At 41.1% G+C, this 19,107-nt stretch overlaps 1 protein-coding gene across 4 annotated transcripts in view; it reads right to left on the bottom strand.

Moving 5' to 3' along the window:
• DDC (dopa decarboxylase) overlaps positions 1 to 19,107 on the bottom strand; it is an 82,842-nt gene that overhangs the window by 36,163 nt on the left and 27,572 nt on the right. For all 4 annotated transcript variants that reach the window (XM_075416758.1, XM_009941738.2, XM_075416761.1 and 1 more), the window contains 4 exons: positions 12,858 to 12,971; positions 12,050 to 12,169; positions 7,495 to 7,629; positions 3,943 to 4,086 (listed from right to left, as the gene is read on the bottom strand). In XM_075416758.1, the coding sequence (XP_075272873.1) occupies positions 3,943 to 4,086; positions 7,495 to 7,629; positions 12,050 to 12,169; positions 12,858 to 12,971 (513 nt within the window). The remainder of the gene's footprint in view (positions 1 to 3,942; positions 4,087 to 7,494; positions 7,630 to 12,049; positions 12,170 to 12,857; positions 12,972 to 19,107) is intronic.

The raw sequence follows: 19,107 nt of genomic DNA, 5'->3' as shown, positions 1-19,107 counted from the left end.
CTAACTCAATTTGTAACCTGTATAACACCGGCAAAATCACATTTGTGCAAAGGGCAGGGGACAGGCTGCGTCACAGAGATGGGACTGATGGCTCAGGATAGCCTGCAGGCCTTATCCTTTTCAGGTTGTGCACTTCAAATATGACTCAGCCCTGGCTGCGAATATAAAGCAGCTAAAATGCATGCATCAGTCATCTCATGTATTGCTTTCCTGAAATCAAGAGCTATGTCAGGGAACACGCGTGAATCTTTCTGATGCCTGAGAGCAAGGACTCTCAATCTTTTCAACTGGAAGACCTCCTACAGCTTTTGAAAAAGATACGGACACATTTTGCACAGTTTCACTACAAAGCTTTTCATTTGCAATTAACTAAAGCGAGGCAGAACTTTCAATGTTCTCATATTTTTATTTTCTCCTACTCAGTTTTTTGCCAGCCCGCACTCCTGAGAATGTAGCTTGAAGAAAACTGCAACAGTTTAGTAAACCACCGTTTCAGTATTTTATGAAACAGCAATCATTCACAAACTGTGGGTTAAGAAGCATTACCCTAGACATCTGTACACACCTCAAGAATGCTTCTTCCAAATGGGAACCTGTGGTCAGGATCTAAGTGTTAACTTCTACTGAAAAGATGGCTCCTTTGTCAGTCTGGTTATTCTGATTTACTGTTTCCCAAATGAGTCCAGACACAAACAGCCTGCTTCTTAATATCCTGCAGATCATCATTCAGAGAGTCATTTCAGCTGGAATCAGAGAGATTTCACACAGGGCCTTCGTTCAGCAGCAAAGCGATCACGTTACAGCAGCTTTATACTGCATGAGGATGTTGAAATATATTGTACTATATATATGCCAGCTGCAATGTATCAGTGTGGATCAATGAAAGACAGCATAACGCTCACAGGCCACTTACACACGTTCAGGTGAACTAGGCTTTAATGCAGTGGACCCTGCATGTGAATTTAGCAGTGCTTAACTTAGTGATCTCCACCTTTGAGCATCCCAGCTAACATTCACCCAATACAGAGGTCTGTCTCAAGCTGGGAGCATAAGGCCCGGCTGAGAAAGGCATTTATACATGTGCGTAGCCACTGGTTAGTGTTCATAATCAATGAAATGGACATGACTTCAGCACATGCTTTAAGGCTTCCCCTTAACTCGTGGCTGGATGAAAGGCTGCATATCAACCACACTTGGAAACTGCTCCTCGGTAAATCGTGGCAACTTTAGAGCCTCAACACCCGACACGGTTAAGCACTTCACTTTGCATAGTCTGCTTGCTTTACTAGATGAAAATATCTGTTTCAGTTTCTGCAAAAGTGCTTTGAAAAAGACAACACAAGTTTGAACTTAGAAATAAAAAAAGGAAACAAAAGTAGAGGTCTGTGTACACTAATTGGCAATAGCCTTCACTGAATAAAATCATATACATGTTACTAGTGTTAAAAGATATTGATGGTAGATAGGAATTCAAAGACTTGTTCTAAAGACAATGCCCCTCCCCAAAAAAGGCTGACTGCCAAATCCTTACCTATGTGAAAAGCAAAGCTATAGTTACCAGATTGGTGTAATGAGAGAACCTGTTTCACATCAAGCAAACGCACCCCTGATTCCCCACTCACCTCTACAAGCAAAGCACTTCTGTCAAGTTCAGTATAATGATTTCTCATTTATTCATTAAATGTGAGAGGAGAATCATGCCTATAAGGAATTGTAACTTGCTTGTATTTTCTTTTTAATCCCCTACAAAACTTTTTTTTTTTGCTGATAAGGGAGACTGCGTCAGCTTGGATGCAACCAAGATCTCTTCATTAGGAATGATCTCTCTGCTGTCGTAAGTCTCTTCAGGCAGAATTTCTTCTGTTAAACTTTTTGCTTTGATGTTGGATCATTCCTCTTAGTGAAGGATCAGCGAATACAGTGACACAAGGAATAAAGTGGTGTAAGGTGTTTCCTTGGCAATGCGCATATCTTTGTCACCAGAACAAAATAAAATAGCACCAAATTACTCAAGAACAAAAGAAATGGAAAGGCTTTTGAAATCTGCAAGCCAGAAAAGGGAGCACTAATGCAGTGCATGGACTGCTGCTCCGCATGGCAGAGAATTAACACACCTTTTGAGTTAAGAGGCCAACCATAAGGATAATGAGATCTAGTTTAATCTAAGCTGACATGTTTTATGTATACAAATAAATGGAAGACCTGGCACGGGCCATATTAACTCAGACTGAGCCCCTACTGTCTTTGAAAGTCTGTTTTGCACAGCTAAGCAAACAGAGGAAGAAAAACAACAGCTTAATCACCCTTTGTAAAGGTGTCACTGAATGCACAAATATATTTTTTATTTCTTCTTGTTACACATAGAAAAATTAACAAGGAATGAATATTTATGAGGGGAAAGTTGCATTTTTTTGTGGACGGACCAAAGAGGAAGCAAAAACACACTAAATTGGTAACTAGTGCATGGAGATGTGATATAGTGCTGTACTTGTAATTGTTTAAAACAGTAAGATAAACAAGTAGAATCTTATATGAGATATTATGAGCTGGCACCACGTAACAGAGAAATAAAATATGCCTTATGGCACATCGTCACTTCAGTAGGTGCAGCCCACAGTAGAAAGTCTATTTAGGTGGCCTTATAGATGCTTGTTTCTCAGTCATAGTCATCTTATATTGGAAAGCAATTGATGGGATGTGCTTGGTCATCCCAAGGACTCACTAATTCTGGGCAGGCTAGAAACTAGCAGCCTTCTGCATGTATGAAAAACACTCTTCACCCTAGTTATCCTCATACTACATAAAAACAGACCCTAAAGGTTAATAATACGAGGAGTAAAAAAGATCACATTTTCAAAAGAGCTTGGTGAAATTCAAGCTTCTTTGTCCTATTTGGCATTTACCCATGACTATAAGCAAGCTTAATCTGCTAATTCTTCTGAAAACAATTAATAGAAATTTAAGTCACATTAGCCCTTTTCAAAATGTTACCACATGAAGGAAAGAAAAAATTGTCGCCAGACATGACTTTTCTGAAAAAATTGTGACATATTTTTTACTGTCTTAAAAAATCCCATTTCTAAAGTTCTCTGTTTCTAAAATAGTTCTTTTTTTCCTCCAATTTTTCTTCAGAAGAGGCCAGTAAAAATGTATTATTCATAGCATATTATACCCCTTTATAGATCTATACTGATCATGGTCTATATCAAGTTTGTAGAGGCATAATGCTTGGAGATGAGCAAAAGACTTTGTTGACAATGTACAAAAACACCACAGAGGTTACTTGCTCCATGAAAAAATAAATGGTAAAATATTGCCTTAACTTGAAACAATAAAATGGTGTTCTGAACTGACAGGAGAAGTAGATCGGATGAATAAGGAAATACTCTTTTCGATCAGGTACTTATCACAGTAGGAGCAAACTTTAGAATTGTATCCAGTCCAATACTGTTCTGTGTCAAAAATTGGGGGATTATGAGCTTTAGCTACTGAGATATAAACATTTGCTTTTGCTGGACTGCTGTGGAAGCAGGAATCTCTGGAAAGGAAAGTGGATGGAGAACAAGAAATGATGACACCTTAAACCTTCCACAGCCAGATTTGCTATAGCTCGCCTGTTAGAGATGAGCCACAAATACCAGTCTGACAGAGAGGAGATGATAACATTGCAGGATTATCTGCAACTACAAAATTCACCTGCATTTATTCAACTTCCTAATGTAACTTTCAGTGCTTTTAAAACATCATTTAGTGCAACCAGCTGCTCAGATGAGTTGCTTATACTGCACAGAAAGGTGTATGAAGAACACTCATGGAACCTCTCCTGGTATTCTAGCTAAACCGCCTATCAATCCCTCTGTTGGGGATGAGATTATCTACTCATATCAAAAATAGCTCATCAGAAGCAATAAATCCACTCATGAATTAAAATCCAGTACTCACAAAGAATGGGATGAGACCAGAAGCTTTGTCTTCGTCCAAAACTTTCTTTAGGGCTGAACCACAAACACTAAATGTATCATCTGAAGGAACATTTTTAATCTTCACACCACCAATTAATGCAGCCCTTTCCACTGATGAATGAGCCTACAAGGAAATGGGCAGATTTTAAGACAGATACCTTTTATTGGAATGTAAGAAGTTCATTTGAATTTGAAAACAAAAAATAATTTCTTTCCACTGAAGCAATACTTGAGATCCTGGGACTGTTGCTGATACATAACAGATACGTACCTCTCATTCCATCATATAGATAGACAGATGGACACACATACATATATACATACATATATATACATACATACACATGCAAATACACTAATAGAAACCCTGAAGTAGTCCTGAAAAGATTGCCATGGCGTCATTCAGACAAGAGTTCAATTAACCTTAGTGAGAGTTTTAATTAACATGTTCACAATTAGGTAGGATTGATTAAGAGCTTCAGGATTTGGATCCAAATCAAGCAAAAGACATGCAGATAATCAGCTTGCCTAATAATGATTCAGTTGCTCACTAGAATATTTTTATGGCATGCAGCTTTGCTGAACCCTAAAAAAATATACATCATGGTATGGTATAGACTGACATATTTTCTTACATTACCATTTTTTTCAGATTACCTACCTAAGAAACTGTGGTTCAATCATTCATTCATTTTGGTAAGCAATTAGAGCTCATTCCCAATGTTGTTTTATTTATAACCCATTTTATTTGAATTCTCCTTAAATAATATTTTTTAGTACATAAATTACATCTCAGTAAATAAAAACAAATACATGACTAAGAAATTCTTATAAAATTGTGAAGTACAGTACTATAATAGCTCTATCAACAGTAAAAGGTATATTTAGCCACAAAATACTCTCCTTTAGAGCATGACTAAAACCAAAAATTTGTTTTACCTTCCACCTTCTACAATTTCATTAATTACCACTGATTTGAAAAATTCCCCACATTTTCATACCGTGACTATTCTAATTCATAATCTCCATCCTACCCTTGTTGTTTCTTGCTTGTGCCTACATGAGCACTTACTAATTCTATTCTAACTTAGCATACAATCACGGAAAAGATTAAGCCAAAACAGAAGTAGAACAAGACCAGATGAAGATACAGTTTCTGCCTTTCAGCTTCACACATCCTTGGAATGATGCGTTTTAAAGGCAGATTGACTATTAATTTGTATCTCAGCAGTGCCCCTTGTTAAAGCACTTTGGCAAACAAATTAGGCACCAGCTTGAGAAAATACAGAAGTCTAGACTCGAAATATAACGAACTGCTTTTGAAGTGAAAAACGTGTGCGCCATAGCAATCCCATACTTAATTCAAGTGTACAACGGAAAGTGGTGTTCTACAACTGATTTATACAAGAATTGTAAATAAGCAAACTATAAGAATACACTGAGGTTGTTAGCCAGTCAGAACCTCAGAATTCCTTCCTCAACTCTCCAAAATCGTAGTAAGGCTCTCTAATAACTACAGCCATTCACAATCTTAAGGTTAAAACTGCCAAGATGCTTTTGCATTATAACAAATCTTTAGTGACCTGCTGCTCCATGGAATCCCTAGTCCTCAGCAAAGTACTCAGGAATGTCCCACCATCCTTGAGGAGAACAAGGAACCAGAGATCAGTAAAATGAGTGGGCAGCTGCTTCCAGTAACCAAATAAACACAGCAAAAAAGGTTGACAAAGGAAGTGGCCTGAGAAAATTTGAGAATAACAAAAAACTATCGTGACTTCTGTCCTGGTCCCAAACAGTCAGGTGTCTACTGTCAGGGGTTGCTGGATGCTCCTCTCAGCCCCAAGGTCTCACACGCAGTGTCCCTTGCAAGAGAAGCCTCACCCAGGACAGCCCAAGCACTAAAACAGACAGGTGTCCTCTTCTGTTGTCTCCAAACCCCCAGTTAGTTACTGGGGAAAGCTTTGTTGCCACTCCTGCGCTGTACTCATTAACACAAAGCAAAATGATTTCAATGGGATATAGATTTTCCCCAAATGCTGAGAAGCTAAAATGATCTCCCAAGATACATGAGATCTGAGTTCAGCTTTGTGCTCTGGGTCTCCTTACCAGCCAACGTTTTACCTCCCTCCTAACAGACTGTTGCAGTGTTATGTTCTGTCAGTGCGTGGTTTTCTCTCCCGCAGAATGGCTGAGGCTTACTTTCTTTTGTGGATTATTGCCTATGAGTCACACAGGTCTGTTCTTAATGCGGAAGGACCGGTGAGCTCTGCAACAATCTGCTTTGAAAGGTCAGCAATACCTTCAGGCAAATCCTTCTGTAAACAGAAGATCCTCTGACCTTCAGTAGGCAGGAAGGCCTGTCAGTCTTCATCTCAGGTCAGCCACTTACATGGGACAAAAAAATGAAAACAAGTAAAAGGTTTTGTGCATCACTGGGTCAGAGTTTGAGCTCTGGGGCTGCCAGTCTGTGCAACACAGACCTTAGGGTCCCAGACAAACAAAGGACAAATATCCTCTGTGCCTTTTGAAAACAGTTATCTTTCCTCGTGTTTTCTTGTGCTGACTCTTCTCACCCTACAAGTGCAGTCCCTCTTCCCACCAGCAAAGAGCAAGTATACTTTTAACTTGTTCTCCAGTGCTTTTGAAGACACACTTAGTAATAAATAGAGGCAAGCCTGAAACCTGGCCATTTTGTTCTCCATAATCAGATATTACTTGAAACTAAACATCACGTACTAAGGGATTTTCTTCTATTTCACTGACATTTACAGAAGAAAATATCACAGCTATTTTTCTTAGCCCTTCAGTAGGATTAGTGTGTCAGAAAGGTAAGAGCAGCACGATTCACAAGACTAAAATTTGCTTTCATTAACAGTAAAAGCCTTCCATGGTCCTGGCCTGCTGAGAAATCAGACTAACTCAGTCTGCTAAATACCACTCACAGTCAGAAATCAAGGATTTTGTTTTCCGTTTTCTTAGAAGATCTCTTAGATGGATTGATATATGGAGATCTTAGGAGTTTTTTTCTTTAAAAAAAACAATAATGTTTTGAGCTTCTTCAAGTACTATGACCAATTTGCTTTATATTCATGCACTAGTTTTGTCTGTATGCATGCACCTGCACCCGTGTGTGTACAGGGGGAGGACATACCTATGTTTGTTTGCACATGTGTATGTAGAAGGAAAATAATGTGTGCACACATGGACACACAAGCCTAGACATAGCAAAAGACAGTCTAGAGTTACTCAACACAACTGAATTTAACACCTTACTCAAGTCTCTTTATTTACTTCAAATGAGCTCCTTTTGTAATGAAGCAATGCTTATGTAGCACTGGCCTCTGGATGTTTATTCTTTGTATTATGGTGGCACACATGAGATTCCAGCCCACTTATGAAATACAATACGATTCAAACAAGCAAAACCAAATAGTCACCACTCCAAAGAGTTTATATTTATTTCACCTGCCTATTGAGATGGTTGAAACTGTTAAGCAGCGACCCCGTGTTCCCATTTTTGAGGGATACTCACCTGATCAGAAGCATAGGCCACCAGCCTGCCCATGATGTCTGCTTCTGTTAGCTCAGGCTTTTCTGACTGCACCCGTCTGATGGTTTTTGTTCTTGCAGCAAGCAGTGAAATCAGGGTGGCCTCACTTGCACTTCCCTGTGGGACAAATTGAAGGAAGGTTCTAAAGGAAGACATTCCAGAAGAAGAAAAGCGACATTTTCTTTTGTATGAAACTGCAAAGCTGTTAACAGAAACTGCATAAGAGAAACTGTGCAATCTCCTGCTTCTTACGAATATGTGTGACAGCAAGGGAGGAATCTCTGATCTCGGTGTCCTCCTTCCTGATGCCTCTGTCCTCTCTATGCTGGTTCAGTTTAGGCACCAGCCTTGCAATCAGTGCTAGAAAGCTGGACTCACAGACTTTCTTTCACACAAGTGAAAAGGCTCTCGAACCAGGCACCAATCTTTTGTTAACCAGTAATAATGGCAGAGTAACTGTTGATTTCGGTTACTCTGGATTTCTGCACATTTAATTTCCATCAGAATCTGACTCTCCCCTCTCACTGCCGTCAAGCAACATGCATAATTATAACACTTATTTAATATTTACAGTGATCCTGGACAAGTCAACTATTGTGGCTAAAAGAGAAAAAAACACTGAAAAAGCAAAAAAGCTATGATTCAACATAGCTAACTGCTTTTCAAAGTATTAGTTCAAAGTTGAACAATTGTCATGTGGATCTCCCTCTGCCAAGCACATAGTACTGCAATGAATACAGTTGCTTAAATTAATAAGTATGTCTCAGAAATGTCCTCAGTGTCAACAAGCTAATTTTGGAGTGATGTGATGCGAGAGTGTCTGCACACAATTATCTTCATATTACGCATAAAGATCTTTCAAGATCTGATTCATCTTGCTTCACCTGTCTAAAAAGTTAAATACCATCTGAGATAAAATAATTGTTTAGGGTTCCTTAGTATTCAGTGGAGAGAGGTAAGCATACCCAGAAAGCAATAATTCTGTCTATTTTAGGCAAATATTCTGGACTGAGATAAAGCGTTCCTCTAAAGGCGTGTTCTCATATATCAACTTTACCTGATAAAACGTGAGATGAATCTCACACAGTGTAAGTTTCCTGATGAAAAACTTCTGTCATTGTGATGTTGTTAGCAAAACTATCTCTGCCATGCTCAGCACAATATTATCCAACTAACAGTGAAAAAAAATACCATGCTTCCTGACAGTCCTGTGAGCTAGAATACAATGACTCGGGTCCTCGGATGTCCAGCAGATGTGAGGAATGTTTTTCAGTCAAGAACATCACCTGTTTTCTGAGAAGCTCTTTTTATCCTATTTTGTTTACCAGCATTCTATAATTCCTAAAGAACCCTGCATAATCAGAAGACCTGCGTACTGGGCATATAGTGTCAGAAAATGTTGCCTGAAACACCCTTTCCAGCAATTCAGCAGAGGAGAATACGTTTCATATGTGCAAACCACTGCAACTTATTGTGACGTCCATACTGTTTTTCAGGTAAGTTGTATGTCCTCATAATGAAGTTGGGCAACTTGAAGCCTGTGTGCGAGACCTAATTCCATCTCACATTGGACAAGTCACTGAAAACAACCTTTCTAAACCTGGGTTCTTCACAGTAAAGTTAGCTCTAGCACCCTTGCATTTAGTATGTAGGAAATAATACTAATTATTACTTTTATTAAAATATATATTTAAGGGGATACATTAAAATCTTTCAAATATATGTGGAGAAAATGGTACTTTTTTTCTTCCTTTTTTTGTAATGATTAAGCCTCATAAAATTGTTAGTGTCTTTCCAGTAAATGTAAGGAATATGCACACTAAAGAAATGTGCACAAATATAGAAAAGAAACTGGCTGTAGGAAATTCCAAAAGCTAAGGCATTACTTTGAGATGTGGAAATTTAAGTCCCCATTATTCTGGAGACTGCCTGGCTGGGCAGGCAAATGACTTAGGCTCAAGAAGAGCCTCAGCGTTCTGAGGAGTGCCACAAGATGTCCTGGCATCCTGGCTGTTCATCCAGGCTGGCGCGTTGTCAGCATGTACATCAGTTCTCGTATGAACTTCCTTACACGGAAACAAGGATGAGCAAGAAAGGGCCTGTTGCCCAGCTGAATCTTGCCTCCTGATATACAGCTGGGACACAGTCTAAAGGCACCTGAATCCAGCAACTTGGAAACGCTTTTGGATGTCTCACAACAGACATAGTCTTTTTCACCTTGCCTTAGCTTCCTAAGTCACCTTTTTTATACTGAAGCTTACAGTATTTGCAGAACCTGGTTTGTCAGGCTCTTCTGTTCACCTGGCACCAAAGTCTTGCACTAAATATTTCTGAAGAAAAAAGTCCCAGGTTCTTGCACTACTTGGCTAACTGATAAAAAAGATAAATCAGCAGTGTTCCTTGCCAGGGCAAAGATAGGCTAAGTCTTATGTTGTTTCACCCTTAAAATACTTTTTCTTTGCAGAGCAAGAAAATTCTTTAAAATTCAAAGTAGGTACACTTTTCAGCAGTTTATCTAGAATGAACAGCAGGATACAAGCTTCAGGAAGAAAGTTGCTTTCTCACTTATTTTTAAAAGCTGTTTTTTTTCTCCTCTTGAATGCTGTGTTCTGCATTAAGCAAAGGATGATGATATCTTTCCTTTTACTGCAAGCAAACAAAGGTTGCCATGGCAAGCAGGCTCAAGAGGCGGAAGAAATGTCAGCAAGAACTGATGTTCATGTCCACCAGAGCTCTGAACTGAAATTTTCTTTCATCTTTTGCCATTTTCAAGTGTCATCCTGCACACAACAACAAAGTGCTTCATATTGACAGAGACTTTCAAATGTAATTAAGAGCCAGTTTTCACAGGCTCAGTTTTACCCAATAGCACAATAATTACTTGGCATTTACCAAGAGAATGACTGTCACTTTCACATGCTCATGTTGTCTTTACCTCACGCTCTCTTATTGGTATCATTATTGTTTCAAGAGCAAGACAAGAAGATCTGCAGCACAAATGACTTTGTCGTAAGCAGGAACACAGAGCACTTTTAATTCTTGAAACTGACTGGTTTCTGATGAAAATTGTGGGCAATCCAGCATTGTCAGCCTGGAAGGGCAATATTCCTGCTGATAACCATCAGGCATAATTGCTTGCTTTCACTGGTACAAAATAAATACTGTTGAGATGCATGACGAAAGCTTGATTTCCTGAGCATTACCCCCTCCCTAGTAATCATACTGAAAAAGATCCTAACAGAGCAAGTAGATGAGTAAAGAGTTACTCTGGCAATAAACTGGTGTAGGCGCAGCTCCGCCTAGGAGAATCATAGCAGCTGGATTAAATTCATACTTGCCTGGGAAGATGTTGGGAATAATTAATTGAAATATGCTGTAGGCATTTGCAGCTGAGATCAAGGAAAGAACTCCCAATTTCTAACATTTAATTCAGATTTTAGAAGCCTACCATAGGATGAAATGGATTGTGCCCTGGCCTCCAATGACCAGAGTCCAGAGATTATCAAAGGAGCACAGAACAATTATTTAAAATTCATCTTTTTCATAGTAGAGTTCTATTTTAGCTAGATTAATAGCTGTGACAACAGTCTTTACTTGCAGAAAGACCATGCACTACTGAAGCCACGGCTGACAAACAATGTAGCTTTATTATGCATGCAAGTTTGCCCATTGATGTATCGTACGGATACTCTGTTCAGACATTGTACACTTTCATTAAGCGGTCAGCATCAAAGTCTGGGGTTTGTTCTATTTTGGATACTGCACTGTAGTCTGAAAATTGTATTACCTACTGACAGAACCGTTCAGGTTCAAATATTAAGCAGCTCTTAATTTTCTTTTAATATTCCAACATTTCCTTTTGTTATATTAGGAAAACTTCTTAATTTCAACTTCTTTGACAGAGGCTGCTAGACCTTCTACTACATTCTGTTATTTTTACTTGTAGAAGATTCTCTCCAATGGTTTTATCCATTGCTTAATCTCTGACACTCTTTTTCCAAAAAAAATGAAGGCTGTTTTGGAAACTGACTGAAGTAAACAATTGAATGTGTCTAAGGTGGACTTCAGGGAAGCGTTTATAATCACTTTTCATGATGCTGTACTCAAAATCCTCAGATATATTTCTATTTGAGAAGTTTTTTTCTATTTTCAGCCACAAAACATTCCTGGAAATTGTTGGTAAGTATGAGCTCACTTCATTCAATCAACAAATTAAAGTTCCATCCTACATGATTTTTCAATATTATTAATTGAATTTTAAGCCAAAATTGTGCTGTTAAGCTGAACTACTAACCATTCTTCACAGAGAAAACTGTTTCAGAGTTCAGCTGCTCTGAAAACAAAACCACTACTTTCATGGATGATCCTACCCCCCTGTGGACATTCTCACAGAGCATCGATCTTTTTGAAAATCTGAAAGGAACCCATGTGGCAAAAAAATTATATCTCTCCTTTATTAGTGTTTTGGTATGAAGGTTTTACAAAATCATAAAGTCCACAAACTCATCCCGTATTCTTTTTTCACGTCCCCTCGTACCTGAATGACTCCACCACCTCGGCCATCCTTCCCAGCTAAAAAGTCTTCAGGTAAATTAATCATCTTGCCCAGCCAATCCAGCATGACAGTCTCCAGCTCTGTGCAAGCTGGACTTGCAGCCTGTGTTAAAAAATAGAACAGAGGGAATAACCACACTAGACCATGAGGAGAAACAGGATTCAGCAGAGCAAGAATAACTCTTTCTCCCTCTCTCTCTGTCTTTTGACTATAGAGGAAGAGACTAGCTGACTAACTTCACCAGCTAAATTAGGGACCTGAAGACCATTTTGTGCATGTTGTTTCTAATACTTACCCCATAAAAAGTCAAACTGGGCCTCATGTAGACCCACCACTATCAAATGTCGAAGCTAGGATTTGCATCTTGCATATTTGTTTTCAACATCAAGTACCAACATCTTTTGAGAAGAGCCCATCTCACATAAATGTAGGGTTTTTAACACAATTTCCCATTCATCCAGATGCTGAGAGAAGTAACAACACCAGGTGATAGGAAAGTTATACTACTTAATGAAGTGCCAGAAAGTTTGCACTGCTGCTACTAATTCTAAATGCTGATGATTTTTCAAGGACAAAATTTCTAAGAGGAAATAGCCTTTTATTACTGGAGTCATTCAGGATGTCTATGTGCAAACATTTAATTAGTCAAGGAAACTCAACTATAAAAATAATCCTGTGACTTCACTGCTATTAATCAATAATGCCATTGAAGAATGTTACTGAAATGCTAAAAATCTTAGGAAGGTGAAGCACCATTACTACATAGCAGTACATACCCCAGTAAACTTACCCAGGAGAAGCCCACACATCCTATCCCACCACACAACATATCTGCAAGAAGAGCTGGGAAAGAAGAGGCTGCAGGGAAGTAGGCAAAAAAGTACGGACTGTGCCAGTGAGTCACCTGTATTAAGGAAAAAATGGTCATTTTTAACTAATGCAGTAAGCAGAAACAAATTGTCATAAAATCAGAAAAGATATCAGAGGCTTGGACCAGTCAACAGTTCTCAACTACCTGGCTGTAACACGGGATCTCATTTTTAGAGAAAAGCTAACCTTGTATTTTCTCAATTTTTTATACATCTTTTACTCGAAATAGAAGTAAATTAGTTCTTGCCCCCACTTCCCAGTAGTTCCAAAATCGGAGTTCTCCATTTGTCTGCCTAGAACAATTGCATGGGCAGTGGCAGTGTGAGTTTCTGTGCAGGGCACTCTTCTTCAGCCTCTGCTTTCGGGGACTCTGGTATTTTGTTCTTTCATCTCTGTCATGCAACTGAGTTAGAAAGAGCATCTTCAGTGCAGCAGAGGTCCACATAACTCTCTTGCCCACACTCTGGAGTTATTTGTTAAAATTCAGGCATTGAATCTGGCCAGAGAGTTCCACACCACAAAATGCAACAACCCATTCCAGTATCCAATCTTCTGTAGAAAACTCAAATATCATCTCCCTAAAGTTGTGATTTATGTACAATTCCACTTTACATGTAGAAATATGAGAGAACAACACAATAACTGCACAAATTGTAGTGAATTGTCCTGCAGCAGCAATATTTAGAATTATCTTATGCAACATCTAAGCAATTTTTAAAGATCTTTGAGATACTTGATAGTGCTTCACAACTCCAATCTAATAAAATTTGAAAATAGGAAATGTACTGCCACACTGCAATGTTCAGCAGAAATAATGTCATATGATAAGTTTGGCAAAAACAGCTTTCACATTCAAGATAAAAGGGAAATTTTAGAAAAAAAAAATGCTTCTGGAGGATTAGATGGACTACAAGCAAGAATTCAGCAGAATGTGTATAAGATCTTTCCTTGGCTGAAAATCCAGAGGCTGCTGAGTTACTGAAGCCTAGCCTTTCCTTACGCCATTTTTTTTTCTTTTTTTTTGATACTGGAGTTCTTTTATTACAACTGGAGGATGGTAAGAGCATCCTGAGAGCATCACTTGCTTGAGCTCAGTGTTTCCTTACTGTTTTGTTCCACATTCCCACCTCTAATTAATTTTACCTTTCACACTTCCCTGTCTCCCGATCTGTGATATGGTTCTGGAGCTAATGCAGGGATCACTGTACTGCACTATTCTGCATGCTGCAAATATCCCTTTTATTTCCTCTTCTAACCTTCTTCATGCCAACAACCAGCTGTTCTTTAATGGCCACGCTCCATGCCAAGGTGAAACTGTCTGAACTCCTGTATACACAATGAAACAGACATCACTTTCTCTGCTGTAGTATACCATGTATAATATTTTGCATGTCCCTATCTCTTTCATATGAAACCAGCTCCTATCCACTACAATTTTCCACTCTCTAGACTAGCCCTGTACCTGGTATGTTCAAGATTTCACTTCTACTGCTCACTGGTCCAAACCTGCTAGAATCAGCTACTCAAAGACAAGCCACTGTGAACATTTTTAGCTGTATCTCTTATATTGGGTCAGGATCTATTTCTTTGCTGTAACAAAGTTTTACAGCACTTGTGGCAAACACCTTCCTTCACAAATCAGAAAAAAATGGGATGGGACTTGCTTCTTCTCAGGAAAACAATAAACAGATAAAAAAATGCCCAATAAACAGCGGTCCCTGATAGACCCTATCACAGACTTTCACTGATGTCCATAATGAGCCAGGGCTGCCACTGTTCATCTCCCCAGCTCTAATCCTCTGTGATCTGTAAGACTTGTGACATTCATCTTGGTTTAATCAAGTTAAACTGCCTACTTGCTGGGAGCCATTTGTTTGATGAAACACAGCAGATTCCAGTTGCACCACTCACACAAAGCTGAAAAAGCCAAAAGCCCTAGGGCAAGCGCAGCTGTGGTGCTTCCTCCTGCGTCCCCTTCCCCCTTCTCCTGAAGCAGCTGTAAAACTCATTTCTTTCACCATGTTGGAACAGACACACTTGGTCAAATATTGCAAAGAGCATGACATAATTGTTGCTTGCTTTTCAACCCTCTGTTGATAAACAATGATACACAAGTGTCTTGAGTTTGGTTATTACCGCTCTAATGCTTCTCAGAGACGTTTTATTTGTCAGACTTGTTCTAAGAATGCCTTTCTTTCTGTGTCTTGCTTAGTCTAAGCAAAAGTCTTCCTTTACCACACACTAAGGTCCATGGATCCAATGTGAGGAAAATTAGCGTCTTCGGTACTGCTATTTGCAGTTACAACTAAACTTTATCATTTGTGGCACCAAAAGAGGAGAAGATGTATTTCAACGGAACAAAGCAAGTCTGAGAGAGAAAGGTGACTCCCACTGGTATTTTTATCTCCAGATCCCTTCCACCTTGGCTTCCTGCTGTGGAGATCAGTTGTTCCCTCACTCCCTGGGTTAATATTAGGAACTAAGCACAGTTATTGTCATTAGCATCTAGTGGGCTGCCCTTTGAAGGTCTACACTCAATTTCACAAGAAGTCTCCATAAAGAAGTTTTACCACTTAGGAATGCTTCTTCTCCTATAGGGTAAAGACAGCAATGGATACTGCATTATTGCTTTACACAATAAATTGATCCTTGCTTCTCTGAAGGAACACCATTTTCATTCATCCAACAAGTAGCAACTATCGGAACACAACTAACACAGTAAAGAGATCAACATGAAAGAAATAAGAATCACTTATAGGCCACTGATAGCTTATGGGAAAGATAAGGTTTTATGACCTTTGTCATATCATTTATTCTCTCTGAAGAAACCCAGTTCCTCATTTATAAAATGGAGATAAGACATTCCCTGGTGAAACACTGGAAAAGCACTATAGCTGAAAAACACTAGATGTACTCTAGTATATTAGTCTTGTCAGGAAAAAGATGGGAATAGGATGAAGGGAAAATATAGTGGGGGTAGATTGTCCCTCCAACCAATTTCAAAAGTCCCTAAAACCAATTACAAATCATTTTAAAGGTCTCTAAACCAAATGTGAACCTCCTATGCTAAGTTCTTCCTATACTCCCTGCCTCCGTGTGTTTGCACAGCACCATCATTTTCACACCTCAGTTTCTGGGAGCACAGCTACCACACGCAGCCAAGAGATTGAGTGGATCTCCCCTGAGACATAACACAAGGCATCTCAGATACAAGAGCCTGAACCCCCAAAACATACCAAAAGAGGGGCAGTCACAGTCTCTGCTTATTGGGTTGGGAAATGGAGTCCCATGATGGTGAAGGGTAGAAGCCTTCAACTACGGATACTAGGAGGAAAGCTTCTGCTCCACCTGCAGATCTGCAACTACAGAATAGGTTCAGTGCCACGGTTGCAGATGGGCTGGGAGCCTTGCTATGTCTAGTGAAGCACCCAAGAAACCTGAGTGTTGACCATGGTGCTGACAACAGGGATTTGGGTTTTAAGACTAGTGGGACCCTCTTTGAGGATCAGCTCCTAGGAAGGATCCACCTGAACAATTGTGGAAAAAACATCTTTGCAGACAGGCTGGTTAACCTGGTAAGGAGAGATTTAAATTAGAAATGATGGAGGAAGGAGAGGAAAATCCACAGTCAAGGGAGGAAGGTGGACTGAGTCAGCCAGCAAAGGGTGAGGGGTACTGTGGAGCAGAGAGATCATGAAAACAAGACAGGGCTAAAGCAGACCCACCCCGAGTGTATGCACATAAATAAGGAAGCGCTGAGAGGACAGTATTATGGGGGGAAGGTCTCTTTTTCTGGGAAATCAGCACAAGTGGGTGCCTCTCTGAAGAACCCATATACTATGGCGTGACATATGGGGAACACACGGGAGGAATTAGAAGGCCGTGAGCAGTTACAGGGCTGTGATCTAATTGGGATCACAGAGATGTTGCAGGATAGCTTACATGACTGTAGTGCTGCAGTAGATGAGGACAAGCACTTTAGGAAGGAGAGACCAAGAATGAAAGGCAGGGGAGTGCTGCTTTATGCAAGACAGCAGCAGGAATGCATGGGGCTCTGCAGAATGGGGTTGGGGACTTGGTGACAAAGGACTGCCTCAACTAAGAAAAAAAGGAGGGTCATTGTCATAGGTGATTCCCTTCTGAGGGGAAGAGAGGGCCCGATCTGCCGACCAGACCCATCCCACAGGGAAGTCTGCTGCCTCCCTGGGGCCCGGGTTAGGGATGTTGCTAAGAAACTCCCTGGTCTGGTGCAGCCTTCTGATTACTACCCCCTCTTGGTAACGCAGGTTGGCGGGGACGAGACAGCAGAAAGAAGTCCCAAGGCCATCAAAAGGGACTTCAGGGCACTGGGGCGACTGGTTGAGGGATCAGGGGCGCAGGTGGTGTTTTCCTCCATCCCATCAGTGGCAGGGGACAGCACTGGGCAGGAAAACTCATCTGGTTAACAGGTGGCTCAGGGACTGGTGCCATCAGTCAAATTTTGGCTTCTTTGATCATGGGGAGGTGTACACAGCACCGGGCCTGCTGGCGACAGGTGGAACTCAGCTATCTCAAAGGGGAAAAAGAATTCTTGGCCACAAGCTGGAGGGGCTCATTGAGAGGGCTTTAAACTAGGTTCGAAGGGGAAAGGGGATATTGCCCACCTCACTAGGGATGAGCCCAGGCTTGGCGTGCCAAGGCCAGGGGTGAGACTGACAGCCCAGCTCAAGTGTGTTTACACCAATGCATGTAGCATGGGCAATAAACAGGAGGAGCTGGAAACCATTATACAGCAGGACGGCTATGACTTTACCGCCATCACAGAAACGTGGTGGGACAACTCGCATGACTGGCGCGCTGTCATAGATGGCTACAGACTCTTTAGGAAAGACAGACCAACAAGGAGAGGTGGGGGAGTTGCTCTATATGTGAGGGAGCAAGTAGAATGCATTGAGCTTAGCCTGGGGGCAAATGAGGAACAAGTTGAAAGCTTGTGGGTTAGAATTAAGGGACAGGCTCATACAGGTGACATTACGGTGGGTGTGTACTACAGGCCACCTGACCAGGAGGAGGAGGTTGATGAGGCCTTCTACAGGCAGCTGCAAGCAGCCTCACAGTCACAGGCCCTGGTTCTCATGGGGGACTTCAACCACCCTGACATCAGCTGGGAAGACCATACAGCTAGGCAGACGCAATCCAGGACGCTCCTACAGAGCATCGATGATAACTTTCTGATGCAAGTGGTGGAGGAACCAAGGAAAGGCGCGCTGCTGGACCTTATGTTAACAAACAAGGAGGGACTGGTGGAGGATGTGAAGGCTGGAGGTAGACTCGGCTGCAGTGACCATGAAATGGTCGAGTTCAGGATCCTGCGTGGAGGAAGCAGGGCGATAAGCGGGATCAAAACTTTGGACCTCAGGAGGGCTGACTTTGCCCTCTTCAAGGAGCTACTGGGAGGAATCCCGTGGGCCAGGGCTCTCAAAGGCAGGGGGGTCCATGAGTGCTGGTCGCTCTTTAAACGACACTTCTTCCATGCACAGGAGCAATGCATCCCCCTGAGAAAGAAATCGAGCAAAGGAGGCAGGAGACCTGCATGGTTAAACAAGGAGCTTCTAGCGGAGATCGGGTGGAAGAGAAAGGTTCATGAAATGTGGAAAGAGTGGCAGGTCACTTGGGAAGAGTACAGGAACGTGGTGAGAGCATGCAGGGATGTGACGAGGAAGGCCAAGGCCCACCTGGAATTGAAGCTGGCAAGGGATGTCAAAAACAACAAGAAGGGCTTCTTCAACTACATCAGCAGCAAAAGGAAGGCTAGGGACAATGTGGGGCCGCTGTTGAATGAGGAGGGTGTCCTGGTGGCGGAGGATGCGGAGAAGGCAGAACTACTGAATGCCTTCTTTGCTTCAGTCTTCAGTGCTAAGACTGGCCCTCAGGAATCCCAGGCCCCGGAGGTAAGAGAAGAAGCCTACAAAGAGGACGACTTTCCCTTGGTCGAGGAGGACTGTGTGAGGGATCGCTTAAGCGATCTGGATGTCCACAAATCCATGGGCCCCGATGGAATGCACCCACGAGTGCTGAGGGAGCTGGCGGATGTCATTGCTGAGCCACTCTCCATCATCTTTGAGAGGTCCTGGAGGACAGGAGAAGTGCCTGAGGACTGGAGAAAGGCCAATGTCACTCCAATCTTCAAA

This window comes from Opisthocomus hoazin, chromosome 3, assembly GCF_030867145.1.
Source record: "Opisthocomus hoazin isolate bOpiHoa1 chromosome 3, bOpiHoa1.hap1, whole genome shotgun sequence".
NCBI lineage: Eukaryota > Metazoa > Chordata > Aves > Opisthocomiformes > Opisthocomidae > Opisthocomus > Opisthocomus hoazin.
This window is presented reverse-complemented; position numbering and strand designations above follow the sequence as displayed.